Source organism: Pygocentrus nattereri, chromosome 2, assembly GCF_015220715.1.
Source record: "Pygocentrus nattereri isolate fPygNat1 chromosome 2, fPygNat1.pri, whole genome shotgun sequence".
Taxonomy (NCBI): Eukaryota; Metazoa; Chordata; class Actinopteri; order Characiformes; family Serrasalmidae; genus Pygocentrus; species Pygocentrus nattereri.
The window spans coordinates 32,426,214-32,441,582 of NC_051212.1; the positions used below are offsets into that span (position 1 = coordinate 32,426,214).

Consider the following 15,369-nt stretch of genomic DNA (forward strand, 5'->3'; position numbering starts at 1 on the left):
TTACAGGACATGAAGGGTCACTAGATGGTATGATGAGTGTGAACATCATGCAAATCATATGTTACTGCCTTCACGGCCACCATATCTTAACCCAATTAAACACCTATGGAAGACTTGGACTGATGTGTTAGACAGAGCTCTCCATCACCACCATCATCAAAACACCAACTGAGAGAATATCTTTAGGAAGAATGATGTTCCAGTCCTCTAGTACAGTTCCAGACATCTAGAATCTATGCCAAGGAACGCTGATACTGCAGTTTGTGGTGGCTGAATACTATGACACTTTATGTTCACGTTCTTTCCTGTAATTTGTCATATAGATTGAATTCTATGTATTTTATATGTATTCTACCTCATATATATTCAATTCCTAGAAATACATTTGTAATAATACTGAGTGAAATTCAACAGGGAAGAAAGGAAAAGAAGTGTTCGTCTTCTTTTGCCATATAATTTGCAGACTCTTACTGGGAAAGAACACATTCTGCATTTGATTAAAAATGTGTAACAGCACTGATAAAGTCTACTACACTAGAAATAAGTGAAATATTTCTAATATAGAAATATTTATAATAATAATTATAAATAAATGTACTATGCAGGTACATGATTCATTCAGCAAGGTACAAACAATGTAAGTGTACCCTCAAAGGTACAATAGTGGTTTTAAGGTCCAGTGGTGTACCTTACTCGAGTTTTATCCGAGTGGAAAAGTAGATATTTGTACCTTTTCATAAGCGAGCGTTTTAAATCAGAACAATAAAATAAAAGGCCTGGAGACGAGACGGGGTGTGTGGAGTCAGTACAGTTTAGAAAATATAATTTCAATGGATTCTAGTACAGTTATGTTCCCTGATTGAAGGTACTAGGATGTACTCCTGAGGATACCACTACAGTGACAAGAGGGGTACTGCCCCAGTGACAGTGTCACACCTTTTTTCTGAGAGTGTAGCAATGCTAGCCTGCTTCCATCCAGAGATCTAAGAAATTCCTCATAGATTTCTTTTGGCTCACTTATGCAACACAGCAAGGCCAGTGATACAATGCCCTTCAAAGACATAAGTGAATAAAAACAGGCTTTAAAAAATGTTTTTTCCCTCATGATTGTGTAAAAATGGTTTAATCACTATGTTGAAGTGCACTTTTGACCCCTCCTTACCTCTTTAAGCTATATATCAGTCTAGCTGATAGTAGACATGAATAATTTCTCACTTAAGACAGATATTTTGAACCCTGACTGTTGTAAAGAAAAGGCTGCAGCATTGTTGCTTCTCGGTGTATAATTGCCTAGTATTTCATAATCCTGGGGTCTCCCTGTACATTTCTGTGCACATCATAGCTTTTTTCTGCTCTAACACACAGATAAAGAACAAGCCCTTCATGAGGCGCTAGTCTTCAAGTTTTAATCTTTAGATCTGTTATTCAGCAACTACCAAACTAATTGGCAATGGCTGTGAACTACATAGGTATTGTGGTTATTAAAAGTGAGGAATTAAAGTGTAGGCTGCATGCAGGCCCGTAGGGTTTAAGAAGTTAAAGTATGATAGTAAGAGCGAGGAGAAAACTCCAATATGGGGGCAGAGGAACTCCAGGATTAGGACTGGGAAACACTGGCCTAAGACACCAACTCCAACCCCTACAAATTCCTTGTTGTTACTCATTATGTGCCCTTCTGCGTTGGACAACCCTGAAAGATCAGATGCCGGGCGCTCCAGCACAAGCTAATTAAAGAGATATTCATTAATATACAGTCATGATCTCTAAGGCCTTTAAAACACCAGCAAATAAAAACAAATCAGCCTTCATTTTAGCCAAACATATGACAAATCACACACACTGTGCAGGGTTTCACCTGTTGTTCCACTGTTAAAACCAATGATATCTGTAGCGTTGCATAAAAACAAAGCAAAATCTGAAAATTACCTGTTGACAGAAACACCATGGCTACTTTTATTGTTTAATCATATAAAACTCCAAGCTAATTACATACTAAGGCTTATTGCTCAGCAACTACAGGGAATTAAATGCAAACTGGTTGAGCTGTTGTTAGGTTATAGATGTGTATAATGAAACTTTGCCAGGGGCCCTGGCCATTTAAGGGGTTAACTGGTGTATAGGTTATGTAGATTCATACCTTAAGTGACAGTAAATGTTTCCTTCTATCAATAATCCGATATTATTTTACGGAATAATAGACCTACTGTCAGTTTGCCCAAAAGCAGCCCAGAGTAATTTCACACAGGCCTGCCATGCTGCCCGGTCCACCCCTCTGTGATAAATGAATTCACTAACACAGGTAACGAGGAAACACTCAAACTGCTACTCTGCAATTTGACATGACTTCAAAAGGCTTAAAGAAGAAAAGGCCCCACGAATGATCATCTCATCAACACTACTTGATTTGAACGTGGCATGGTTGTTGGTGCCAGGCGGGCTGGTCTGAGTATTTCAGAAACTGCTGATCTACTGGGATTTTCACGCACAACCATCTCTAGAGTTTACAGAGAACAGTCCGAAAAACCGTGCGGCAGTTGCCAAAACCGTGGCCGGTGAGTGTCAAATACTGTAAAAATGCTGCTTTAACTTTAAAAATAGGAAATAATATTCTTTTAAGGCAGCCTAGTAACTAACTTTTAAGTATAAAAACATAAGGAACAAACTCAAATCTAACATTTTTCTCCAAATCACATATAAAGCCACTTTTTATGTGTTTTTGCAATTCAGTAAATATAAAGTAATCTAGCATTAAACTGTGTAGAAGTGTGTTCTCTGTAGAGGATGTGTTAAATTATTTTCCATGGAACGGCACATGCCATCTTATAACATCTGAATTCTTGTGAATGCTTTTCATGTTGACTGCATGGACCACTGAGCGTACTGACAGACAGGACCTAAACATACCCCACAAAAGAATCTTGTTTTGTTTAAACTTCTTTCTTAACAACGTGAACTATAGGCTATGTGTGTTGTGCTGGTCTGAGTGGATCAGACGCAGAAGCGCTGCTGGAGTTTTTAAACACCTCAGTGTCACTGCTGGACTGAGTATAGTCCACCAACCAAAAACATCCAGCCAACAGTGTCCTGTGAAGGACTAGACGATGATTAGCTCAAACTGAGCAGCATGAGATGAGCTGTCTTCTCTGGCTTTGCATCTACAGGATGAACAGACAACACAGGTGCATCTAATAGAGTGGACAGTGAGTGGACACAGTGTTTAAAGACTCCAGCAGCACTGCTGTGTCTCATCCACTCAAATCAGCACAACACACACTAACACACCACCACCACAGTGTCACTGCAGTGAATGATCCACCACCCAAATTGTACCTTCTCTCTGAGGGTCCATAGGGGTCCTGACCACTGAAGAACAGGGTAAAAGGGGGTAACAAAGTATCAGAGAAACAGATGCACTACAGTCTGTAACTGTAGAACTACAAAGTGCAGCTATAAAGTAAGAGGAGCTGATGAAGTGGAAAATGAGCGTAGAAACAAGGAGGTGGTCAGAGTGTTATGCCTGATTGGTGTATAAAGAGTGTGTCACTTAAATGTCTTGTGAGCTTTAAACGTCATATATAATATTAAACCCAGTGTGGGAACCGTCATGTATGATATAGACAGTTCGACGCTAACATAATATACAAAATCCTATAGATGAGCTAGCCAAACCTGGCATGGTGAAGGTTTCGGCACTAAACACTTATATTGTGACACTTATATTACGACGTGTTCATGATTAAATGATTAAAAATGTGACTTTATGAAAGTGGTGCTGTGCCTAATAACACACCTTATCTGTGGTAATAGCGCTGTACAGCGGCTCACTGCTTAAATTGCTTTAAGACTCTGTGCGGTTTATTTTACCGCGGTGGGGTTTTATTCTGCCCTGGGGATTTTCCAATGAAGGCCGGTTCTCTTTAGGTTATTTATAGCTCTGTGAAAGGCCGGAATATCCATCGCGCTCTCGTCTTTCAGCGCTTTCTCTGCGCTCCCGACGTGAATCTAAAGCTGGACGGTGAGCGAGGAGGCGCGCGCGCTCCCGCCTGCCTGCTCGCGCCATGTGAGCGCAGCACAGCTGAGGGGGAACTGACGGAGCAGCAGCAACAGCAGCAGCTCGTTTCTAACACGCACAGTCAGACGATGCGGCCGTTTTCGCGACTCGGCGCGCATTTGTGAGCGACATCGCAGTGCAGCCATGACCTCGGTGTGGAAGCGGCTCCAGCGCGTGGGGAAGAGGGCGTCCCGCTTCCAGTTCGTGGCGTCCTTCTCGGAGCTGACGGTGGAGTGCACCAACAAGTGGTGGGTGGCCGCTCGTCCACACGAGCCTCTCTAGCTTCTAACGCGACTTCTGAACCAAACCGAGTCGGTCCGGGTCAGGCTGTCCGAGCTGAAGGCAGCCTCGGACTCCAAGTTTCCCGTCCCACCTTAAATGGTGCGGCAGCGGCTAAGAAGCCAAGTTCAGCCTCGTGTGAGAGCAGTGAGTTGAGCGTGTCCCAGGGACCAGCCCGGTGTAGAGTTAGTCACCGACAGGCTGCCGCAGGTCTTTCTGAACGTTTTGAGGTCGTTTGTTGCTGAAGGTGCGGCTGCGCTCTGCTAAGCGCTTCTCAGCTCACTTCCGCGTTGTTGTTGTTGATGTTGTTGTCTCTGCCTTAATGACTGTCGTGAGGGGCGCTGCTCAGGGCTGGTGGGCAGATAAGTAAAGTGCAGAGGTCTGGACTAATACAGGACAGCTGTGCTACTGCCCACATCAGTTTTCCTCTGCGCGCTGAGGCGCAGGCCTTTGAGCGGACTTACCTCAGGCGTGTTCCTCGTTTCCATGCGCGGAGTCCGCACTGCATCACCTCAGCAGTCTTTCGGTTTCCTTTTTGGCAGCAGCATTTGTTGTGACAGCCTTTGTCCAGGTGCAGCTGATGTAGACATTTGAAGAAAGTTGATTCAGTTACAGCGTGAAAACTCTTCCGTTTGATCCCCCTGAGCCCGAGGCTTATAACTGCGGTGTTAATCATAAAACTCTTATTCTTCTGTAACTGTTACACATGATCCAGTAACTGCTATGAAGCCAGCGTGTCGTTATAAGACTGAGTAACTGAAGGCACCACATACAGGATCTTTCGAGGTTGATTGTGTTATCTCGGTTGTTTTGAGGAAGAATGTCTTTCTTAGTGGAGGAAATCCTACAAACTCCTCTTAAGCAATATAAGAGTATGTAGACGTTTTCTTGGCATTTAAGCGTTAATAAGCAAAAGCCATTGCTTTTTAACTTTTCTTGTTCGCTCACCTTTTATTTGGGGTGTGAGACACAAAGCTCTGCCCCAGAACCCCCTACCGACACACACACTCACAGGCTTGTCCTAATTGGAGCTTGGTCAAAAGGACACGTCTTAGTGACCAGACAGAAACCAGTTTGTAGATGGTGCCAGAGCCTCTGCTTTGCAAAGGCCAGCAGTCTCCTGGTTTGTCCTCCACCGCTGCCCACTGTTTTAACCCCCTCGCCCCATGACATAGAGGGTGGAGTAAGTTATACACTGTCTGCTGCTGCACTGATAAAACAGAGCATCTCTTATAAATGCTCTCTTTGTGCATTTTGTTATCGTTCCTTACCGTCACATTAAGCTTGTGCAGTGGTTGTTGTTTTCAAGTTACGCAGTATGTGCCTTGGTATTCATGAGACATGAAGCATTGTTTTAGTGTGAATGTGAAACTCCCAGAGGCCACATTTAGTGATGGCAGCTGTTGTTTAGATCAGTACAATACAGGCAGGCTTCTGCTGGAGCACAGGGTCCTGCTGTAATGTAATAACAGGGATTATTACATTTTTGTAATACTATTATAACATTGAATTCAATTTAAAATCCCCCCCCCAAGAATTACCTCAAGTGCTGCTTTATCAGAGATGCTGCAACAACAACACAACTGCATGCAGTCTTGTCAAAGTTGGCATGAACAGCATTCTCTAGCTATCGCATGTGTCTGTATGTCCAGAAAGCAAATAAAATGGACAAAAGTATATTACCTAGCTAAAAGCAGTCATAGCAGCCATATCAAAGCCTGAATCATTTCTGTTCTTTTGTCCATTTTTATCAATAACAGTGTGTTGCACAGCGGCAAATAAGATTATTTGATATTTATTTAAAACCCTAATAGAAATTGAGGCAAGTGTGTGATGATTTGGGTTTGCAGTTTGCAAAGCGCTAATTTATGAAGTGTAAGCTTCTGTTATTCGTTGGCATCAGCCTTGTAGCTCCAGTGAAAAGCTAAAGAGGTAAACTTCAGAAACATTTCCAAACATGTCTTGACTCATCGGCTTCATTTGGAGAAAGAGGACAGTTGTGTAAATTCGATTTTTTTGCTGCGCTTGTTTTGAAACATTAAAGGGGAATTTCAGCGATTTTTTAAAAATGTCTGCTTAACTGCATCATTGAGATCTGAACAAAGTCAGAGTCAGATTTGTTCACAGTGGTGGTGATACGAACCAGACATCTGAAGTGATTAATGCCTCTAAAAGTTCGTTCACAGACAGTTATTACATGATATTATTGACGGATGCCTGAGACATTATTTTAGAAGTCCGTTCTGAGGAGAGATTTTGGCCCAAAATGTGTTTTTTTCATGGTAGAAATGTTCATGCAGGCAAAACAGTAAGCCCAAAAAGATTTTATTTCATTTGCCACTCTTTCAGCATCCTCAACATTACATATAAAAACACGAGAAGACATTGTGTAGATTTCACTGGTGGTGGCTCTTGATAGTGATTAATATGACTGTATTGACGTTATAACGCATGGTTTGCATTACCATCACAGTAAAGAAACGAAGTCGACAAGCTCCTTTAGAACAGCACATTTCACATCGATGCTCTCTGAATTACATGCTTCACATATCCACGATTGAATAATGCAGAAATTAGAAACATTGGTGGAATTTCATTTGAAATAAAACAGTGCGTTTAACAGTAGATCTAGCATCTTTCTGTCATTAACACTTGTTGCTGTTCGAGAGCAAAGACAAGCACATTTGAGTGCCATTCTGGAGTTGTTGTATATGTATTTTGTAAGAGTTCCCTCTCTTTGGGCTGCGCTGTCTGGATGTAACGAAAGGCTCTTCTCTGATACTCCACCTGAATTAGATGCCTCAGATCAGAGCTGTCTCCTCCTCACATGCTCGGTAAACATGCGGGGCCTGTTTGCTGACTAGACTTCAGGCCTGCATTCTTGAGGCCGTAATTAGCGAAGAGTGTGTATTATTTCCAGTGTGGACTGTCTTATTACAGTAAACCCTGTTGTTGTTGTTAAGTGACCTCTCACATAGGGGAAGAGTCTTGTTGAAAGAGGCTAGACGTCATGCATTTTAAGTAGTGAGTGTAGATGTTCACAGCATGCAGCATCAAGGCCTGTCAAGTAGCTGCCAGTTAATGTAGAAAAATACTGGTCATGTTACATTGGTTCATACTTAAAGCTTATCACAAGTGGTCACTGACACAGATGAAATAGTGTGAATACTAGAGCTGGTCTCAAATAACAATTTTCTTAGGCTGGATTTTCAACAAAAATTTGACTAATTCTCCATAAGCCTGTGTTATAAACACCTTTCTTTTTTGTCTTGTCTGTCTCGCTCTTTAGTACTCAGCGCTTTACATGACTGATGCACGCAAACAACACAGTCAGCATAATAGGACGGTGCTCATACTTGCGTAAAGAATCAGTGGCGTTTGCAGAAAGTGCAGAAATATGGTTGAACTATAATTTACTGGTAAAACTACACCAGTATTTAAATACAGTAATAAAAGCATGCAGTTACTCAACTAACAGAATCTTAGCAAGCACACATGCTACATGATGCTAGTTTAGGCTCAGGATAATGTGTAGAATGTTGAAAGTCTGGACTGACTGATTAAAGCACATGGCGTTTCTCGGCTTGGTGTGAACAGGAGACTTTGCTTGGAATGACACGCGGAACTGTTGAACATGATATCCCATGACACCATTCATGCGGATCATTAATACCTGTAATAGCCCACATTGACTCAGCTACATACATAAGGCCCAGTTGCTCCTCATGTCCAACCGAGTAAACTATGCATATTTCTACTGTCATAAGAAGACCCTGTAACTCTGTTCCCATTTATTTATTTGATTTGATTTGATTTTCATTTCATTTGGAAATGCCACCGGGCCATTACATTGTGTGAACAGTCAATAGGTTTTTGAAAGGGTACAAATTACATTAACAGATATTAAGCAAAAAAAATTTGTTCCTGCTCCCATTAAGGATCTCCATGACTGTGTACATGGTTGTGCAAAGCCAGTCTTGCAATGATGGTCAGTGCAGGTGGTCACTAACACTGGGCTGTGTAGCACAAAGGCCCCCTAACGTCTTTTCTGGATCCCTTGTAGTTTTACGCCCATGACTCATAGGTGGCTTAACTTAATTGACCATTATTTTCTCTTTGCACAAGGACAGAAGACTTTGGTTATGCCACTGTGCACATAAGTATGGATAAGTACATTAAGTAAATTAATGTAGTTTAATGTCTGATTTTTCTCGATTTTTATTTTTTACATAATTTCAATGCACCAGCTGTCCTTAATGTGTGAAAATGTCATGATGAGTGGACCAATAGAAATGCTATAAAACTACTTGGAATATAATCTCTTGTGTTGAAAGGTAAGAGAGTTTTTGCCTGCTCCTGTAAAGTTACTGTTTCGGAGATACTTGTGTTTTTTCGGACTGCGACAACATGCTTTTTCTGTTCTACTTTTAATAATTAATATATTTCTGTCATATGCTTTGCAGACACTTTAGGGAGCTTAATAAGGTCCCTAATATCCACGCGCCTGCCATTTTCTCAGGCTATTTTGGTTGGCCTCATGATTCTATCAGCTGCCAGCCTGGCTCTTCATGCATTTGTTCAGCTGCTGCTCAGAGTGACCTGCAATGTGAGACCAGACGGCCAACACTGCTCTCACCCTCCACCTTCGCTTTAGTCTGTGCACACTGTTGCACCACACACTGCTTCTGTTCATTCATCCTGCATCCGTGCTCAGAGGAAATTACTCTCTGGATGCAGTGTACATCCTGTTAGATTGTCTCATCAGCAGTTTTCCTAATGCCATAATGACTGATTGATGTGAAGGGAGGGCCATATTGAAATATATGCACCCAGATTGTGGATGTACTGCACTTAAACTGCAAATAATAAATAAATAAAGAGGCCTGTGATCAGTATTGATATCAAGCTGAAACCATTAGAAAATGCTCAGTCTGATACTAGAGTAGAAAGAATATATCCAATATGATTCTGTAACAGCCCTGTGATGAACTGGCAACCTGTACAGGGTGTGTCCTGCCTTCTGACCCATGAATGCTGGGAAAGGCTCCAGCAACCCCACTGACTCAGAAGGATAAGCGGCTTTGAAGATGAATGGATGGATGATTCTGTAACAGATCTATTCTGAAATATCACTGAATGGTTTCTGATTTAAATGCAGTGCAAAGCAGGTCATGTGATGACAACAGCAGCAACATGTATCCCAGCATTAATACAAAAACCACGAGTAGGTAGCTACGCTCGGGATTGTTATGCCAGCTGAATGGAAATACAAATACTCTAATTTTGCATATATCTGTTTTTTCTTTTTGTGAAAGATCAAAATGCTGCCATTTTGTATGTTATGTATACTATGATATCTTATGGAAGTGCTTCAGATGAGAACAATTCATTTTACAAACGTCTAATCAGTATCAGCTGAAACTTAAGTGTTCAGTATAGTAATGTGAAAAGTAGGTATCGTGCCATATTAAAAATACATAAAATATTATAAGAAAAAAAAGTAAGTTGTAGACATTACTGTCTTGGTTGTCACATATTGTGATCTAGTGAATGAGTCACAGTCGCTTGATAAGAGAGTGGAAAGGCATTCAGTTTGAGTGAGTAGAAGAGGACCACACCCTCCACCGAGAGAGACCTGTTTAAAACACGCAGTGCAAAAGTAGAGCAAGTCTTATCTGATACATGCCATTCCTCTCCTTCTGCTCCTGGCTCCAATGCCTCCTAGAGACCAGCAACTTGTTATAAACACAAAGACACACAAAGGCACAAAGTACGTTATTGTTTAAAGCAGATTATAATATTCATGGAATATGATCGAGTGTTCACAGGACTGCCTTGTATATGTGGCATTTGTTACTGTTTCTTTGTATATTGGTGGTTATGTGTGCATTAACCGTTACAAAGTCAGAGTCCATTAATCATTAACTGATATTGTATATCAGTACTTCCCTGTAGCAGACAAAAATATGACATCTCATTTACATATGCAGTAAACATACGCGCTTGACAATTTGCATAAATACAGAGAACAGTCGAATACCCAAACTGACACAGTACCTACTGTCTCTAAAAGCAGTGCAGCCATCAGTGCAGCATGACAGAACTTGAGATGGTGCACACTCATTTAAAACACCTCCTTGCATAGTCCAGTAATACTGAGGCTTGTACTCAGCGTGTGGGGTTTATCAGAGTAAGAGTGCTGTTCTGAGATCACTTTTTATTCTCAGCATATTTATTAAGATATGAAATGCAAAGTCTGATCCTAGATCAGTACTGCTCTATTCTGAGGAAGGTTATATATGTCATACATATGACCCCATTGCTTCACGAGCTGTGAGAAGTGAATGGGATTTTCCTAGACTAATGTTGTGCTAGAAGTAGGTCAGATAAGTAACCTAATAACTGGAATGTGCACTTATGATGCCTCCTCATCTATCAGCTCACTAAAACTAACTTCCCCCCTTGATAGTACCAGCACCTTCAGCTTTACTGAAATTATGCTGTAATTTTACTGAAAACAGCTGTTTTATATTTATATATTACAGCTGATGTTGAATCCTAAACATTTCTTTGATGCAAACCATGTAATAAAATGGTAGCATTGCATTGATGGTTTGATCAAAGACGCCTTTCAGCTTTAGTTACACTACTGGAATCAGTGTTTAAAATAATAGAAATCTGATTGGCTTTCAGATAAATGTGTAAAATATGTCTAATATATTACTCCTGTACATCTTCACAGATTTCAAATGATTAGATTTAAAAAATGCTCTGATCTGATGCAGTTAACTGTAGAAGATACTCTAGCATTATGAATGTAAATATAATAACATTAATATCAAGACTGTCTTGTGCTTCAAAATCCTGAGGCAGATAACTTGACAAAAATGCCCTTAAATTAAAATTGCAGAGCATTATTTATGATTGAATAGATTATTTTTATTCCCAAAATACAAAAAATACCTTTTAGTATGTAGTTTAAAATGTTTAAATCCACATTGTTTTGTGTTATTACTGTGCATATTTTGTAACAACAATTATTATGGTGACAAATGAGCTACACTTTTGTATGGTAGCATTTGAGGGCTGATGCTAATTTTACACCTCTCTTTCTGCAGGCAGCCAGATAAACTGAGAGTGGTTTGGACGAGACGAAGCAGACGCATCTGCACTAAGGTGAGACGAGGATGTGGATTGTAATGCATCGCTATTTCAGTTTCAGAGCTAAAATACTCTTTGAGATCATCTGCACTTCTGTCACGTTTCTTGTAAGCACAGCTGTTAGCTTTTCTTTTTCAGTGCAGACGGTGCACTAACAGCTCTAATGTGGTAGCACTGCATTTTGTAGAGATGCTAACCTATGGCCCAGTGCTCGAAAAATAATTTCGTGTCAGTGGAGACAGAGGACTGATATTTTGATAAGCTGTGGTGACAGAAAAAGACTACAGTGAAGTTTGAATACAAATTTAATGCTTTGTGAAAAATGGCATGACAAATTGCATGACTGAACTAAATAATATATAGATCTTGTTCCATCGTCTTCCATTAAACTTTCGGAAGGTTTTTTGTCCCCCTGTGAACAAGGTTTTATTCTGACAATGATGATATGTCATTTTTTTGTGATGCCAGGTGTCCAACATGCCACAAGACACACAGAACGTAATAACTTAGTTAGTTGTTGTTCAGTCCGTTTTTTAAGCTACAGGCATGTTCAAGCAGTTCTAACACTGTTGACTTCTATTTTCAGCTTCATGGCTGGCAGCCAGGCATCAAGAACCCATACAGAGGGACGGTGGTGTGGCAGGTGCCTGAGAATGTGGAGATTACTGTCACACTCTTCAAGGTGCATTTGGCCTACATCGCACAATGAAAGACTACTGGACAAGAAAGGAGTTATTTCGTGTAGTTTGTTGTATGCGTGTATCCCATGTAGTATTCCAAAATGGCATTGTTGAGTTTTTGCATTAGCCTCAAATCCACCGTACCATTATTTAGTATATCGTTTGTCATTTACATTAACTGACTTAACACTAAGCTATGATGCAAGATTCAGTCTTTAAATTCTTGATATGTAATATGATTTGTTTAATTGTAGTCACTGAATAATTTGTAGTGGTTACATAATATTCATAATATTCACATGAAGATTAATTACTGAATAATAAGCCTAAAGAGCAAAGGGTTGATAAATGTAGAATACATTAGAATACTGTTCTCTTACTCTTCCATAGGATCCAAATGCTGATGAATTCGAAGACAAAGACTGGACATTCATCATTGAAAATGTAAGTGTGATTATGCTAATCTTTACACTACTATAAAAACAAAGCTGCATAAGAAGCTGTATAGCTGAGTGTGGTTTTCATCTGATAGCTGCCTGACAGCTACCAGCCCAGACAGCAGCTCATCTACATTTCACATGAATTTCTCCAATGTTTGTGCCACAGTCATATTTACTGTTTTTTAGCATGTAGTATTGTTTTCCGTCAAGCCCACTGGATAAAGTGGAAATACTCAGGAATGTATGCCCTATATAAACATTCAGATATAAGCTAAAGTCCACAAATATTTATTTAAATAATTCCTCAAAATTAACTCTGGCATGCAAGAATGCTGACGTGGCAGCTTTGTGATGAGATTTTATCTATAAATGATATTGGTAGACATCTTGGCACTTTCCAGCACATGTAACAGTTCATCCACTGCATCCTATCTGGTTGCTTTGGAGATTTATCTAATCCTGTTTGGCTTCATGGTAGCCTGTTTGCGTGTAACACCCAGCACACTGTATTTTGATCAACCACAAAACCAACAGGAAAGATAAGGGTTTCAGAAGTGATCACTGTGTAGTGTTGATAAGCTAGGTATGGAGTCTTGCCAACTCTTATAGTTTGTTTATTTAAAATGTATTAAAAATTCATTTTAACATGATGTTGTAAGCTGAAAGCTCTTTTTACCAATTCTGAGACTTTACATTATGCAATGTCATTAGCTCATTCAGGGCTCACAGAGATAATTGCAGGATTCTTCAGTGCGAGCACAAAGCTTGCATTTGCTCCTTCTTTTTATGAAACTGTCCACTTCACCGTGTGCATTCTTTATGTGTAAATACAATTGTGTGGATTAGTTCACCAGTAGTAATCAAGAAGAGTCTTTTGGCTCCATAACAGGTATTCATTCAGTAGCACTGATGTTTTTTATTACAAAATTAGCCAAGCAACATAATCTATTGTTTAATTCATAGTTTAGATTTGAATTGACAAAAAAATGCCCTATGTTATAAAACACTGTTCAGTAAATTTGAAACTATCAGGACATTGCCGGCTGTCCTCACAGGCCAAACATATAAGAATTGCTGGTACAAAGACATACTTAGTGTTCATTAGATGAAATACATGTACACTGATAGTAGAGGCTGCAGGAAAAGAACGTAATAAATACAGAATGACTGAATTGACTTTCTAAAGTTCTGGTCATTCTTAAGCGCTTGGGCAATGCAGGCAAAACCTTTTCAGACTGTTCTGAAGAATAAAGAAAAAAGGGAATAAAAAAGTTCAATTTAGGTTTGTGTTCATAGATTTCATTGTTCATTGATTTTTTTATTGTGAAAATCACCTTAAAATCACCACTGCTCCTTGGCAAAAAACCTACCATAAGATCTGAATTGTCCGGTGATTAGGGCAGGTATCTGTATGTGCAGATACCTGTGCTTCATTATTGTCAGTGATAAAATGGCAGATCTTGGATTTATACATTAATCCTGTCAAATGCAAATTTTTATCTCACTGCAAAGCTGTGACTGGGAATTATGATTTGTCCAGACTAATAGCAGAATAAGCTCTGTAGCTGTTGCACTGTGATTAGTTAATCCTGTTGTATTTGTATGAATTTATAAGGACAGTGATCCTAATGTCTTTCATAAATCATAGGAAACAAAGGGTCATCGCAAAGTTCTGGCCTCAGTGGATGTAAACATGAAGAAATATGTTAACGCCACTTCAGCCCAGTTTGACCTGACGCTCAAAATGAAGCCTCTGTCTGTGAAAGTGGTGGAGGCCACACTCAAGCTCACTCTGACATGCATTTTCCTCAAAGAGGGCAAGGCCACGTGAGTAATCACCTAGTAATCACAATCTGGGAGCAGCTTAAAGAGGAAAAATGACTAGGATGTTGAGTTTAGCCAGTAGTGCTGTCTGACCTGTGATCAGTTCTTGATCAGTTCTATAGACAGATAGTGAGTGGAGTAGTCTGGGTAGTATAAATTTGCCTAAGTACAGTTGAACAGTGAACAGTGACCGGTTGGTACTGTCTATATGGGATCATTTTTCTACTCAGTTTATGACCTACTTTGAATGCACAGATGCTTCACAGCAATTGACATGTTCAGTTCTGCTTTTTGCATCTATGCTTCACTACAAATTAGTTTCAAAATCTATGTGTGTGGATTAGACAGTCCTCTTTACTTTGACATTTGAGCAGAAATGAGGGAAGTGGGGGTGTTGAGGGTACTTTTTGTTTTATTTGTATTTTTTCAAAATCTACAGTAGCCCGAATGTGGAGCATATTCATCAGCAGTTTGATGTGTCAGTTATATGTATTGTCATCTCTCGCCTCATAGCACATTATGACATCCTCTGTTTAATGTACATTTTAAAAAAATAGATTAGATGAAAAAAGGTAAATCTTTTAGTGTGACATCATTGTTAACATCACATTACATATGCTGTCATGTCAAATTATGCTTTTAAGCCATGCTCACTTGAGTGTACAATGATATATTTTTAAGTAAAATGAGGGTATCAGGGAGGATTAGCTGAGCATTTCCTCTCAACAACTGGTGTGGGTAGTGGTAGAGGGAGATGAAACATGATATTATTGGGTGATGTTATTTTTCCTGTCCCGTCAGTGCACAGTGTAATTAAAAATGAGAAAACATTATGAAAATGAGCAAAAGTCACTACATGATGATAATACATTATAGGAAAACTTTAGTGATATAATTCATGTTTAATACACTCTATTGCCAAAAGTATTCACTC

General features: G+C 39.7%; 1 protein-coding gene across 9 annotated transcripts in view; it reads left to right on the top strand.

The window, feature by feature from the left end:
• The first annotated feature begins 3,978 nt into the window (after window positions 1-3,978).
• ehbp1l1a (EH domain binding protein 1-like 1a) overlaps window positions 3,979-15,369 on the top strand; it is a 45,956-nt gene continuing 34,565 nt past the window's right edge. For 3 of the 9 annotated variants that reach the window (XM_017719967.2, XM_017719968.2, XM_017719969.2), the window contains exons 1-5: window positions 3,980-4,299; window positions 11,449-11,506; window positions 12,078-12,173; window positions 12,562-12,615; window positions 14,260-14,438. In XM_017719967.2, the coding sequence (XP_017575456.1) occupies window positions 4,196-4,299; window positions 11,449-11,506; window positions 12,078-12,173; window positions 12,562-12,615; window positions 14,260-14,438 (491 nt within the window). In that variant the 5' untranslated portion in view covers window positions 3,980-4,195. Of the gene's footprint in view, window positions 4,300-11,448; window positions 11,507-12,077; window positions 12,174-12,561; window positions 12,616-14,259; window positions 14,439-15,369 lie in introns of all 9 variants that reach the window. The other 6 variants (XM_017719964.2, XM_017719966.2, XM_017719970.2 and 3 more) reach the window with 4 other exon arrangements.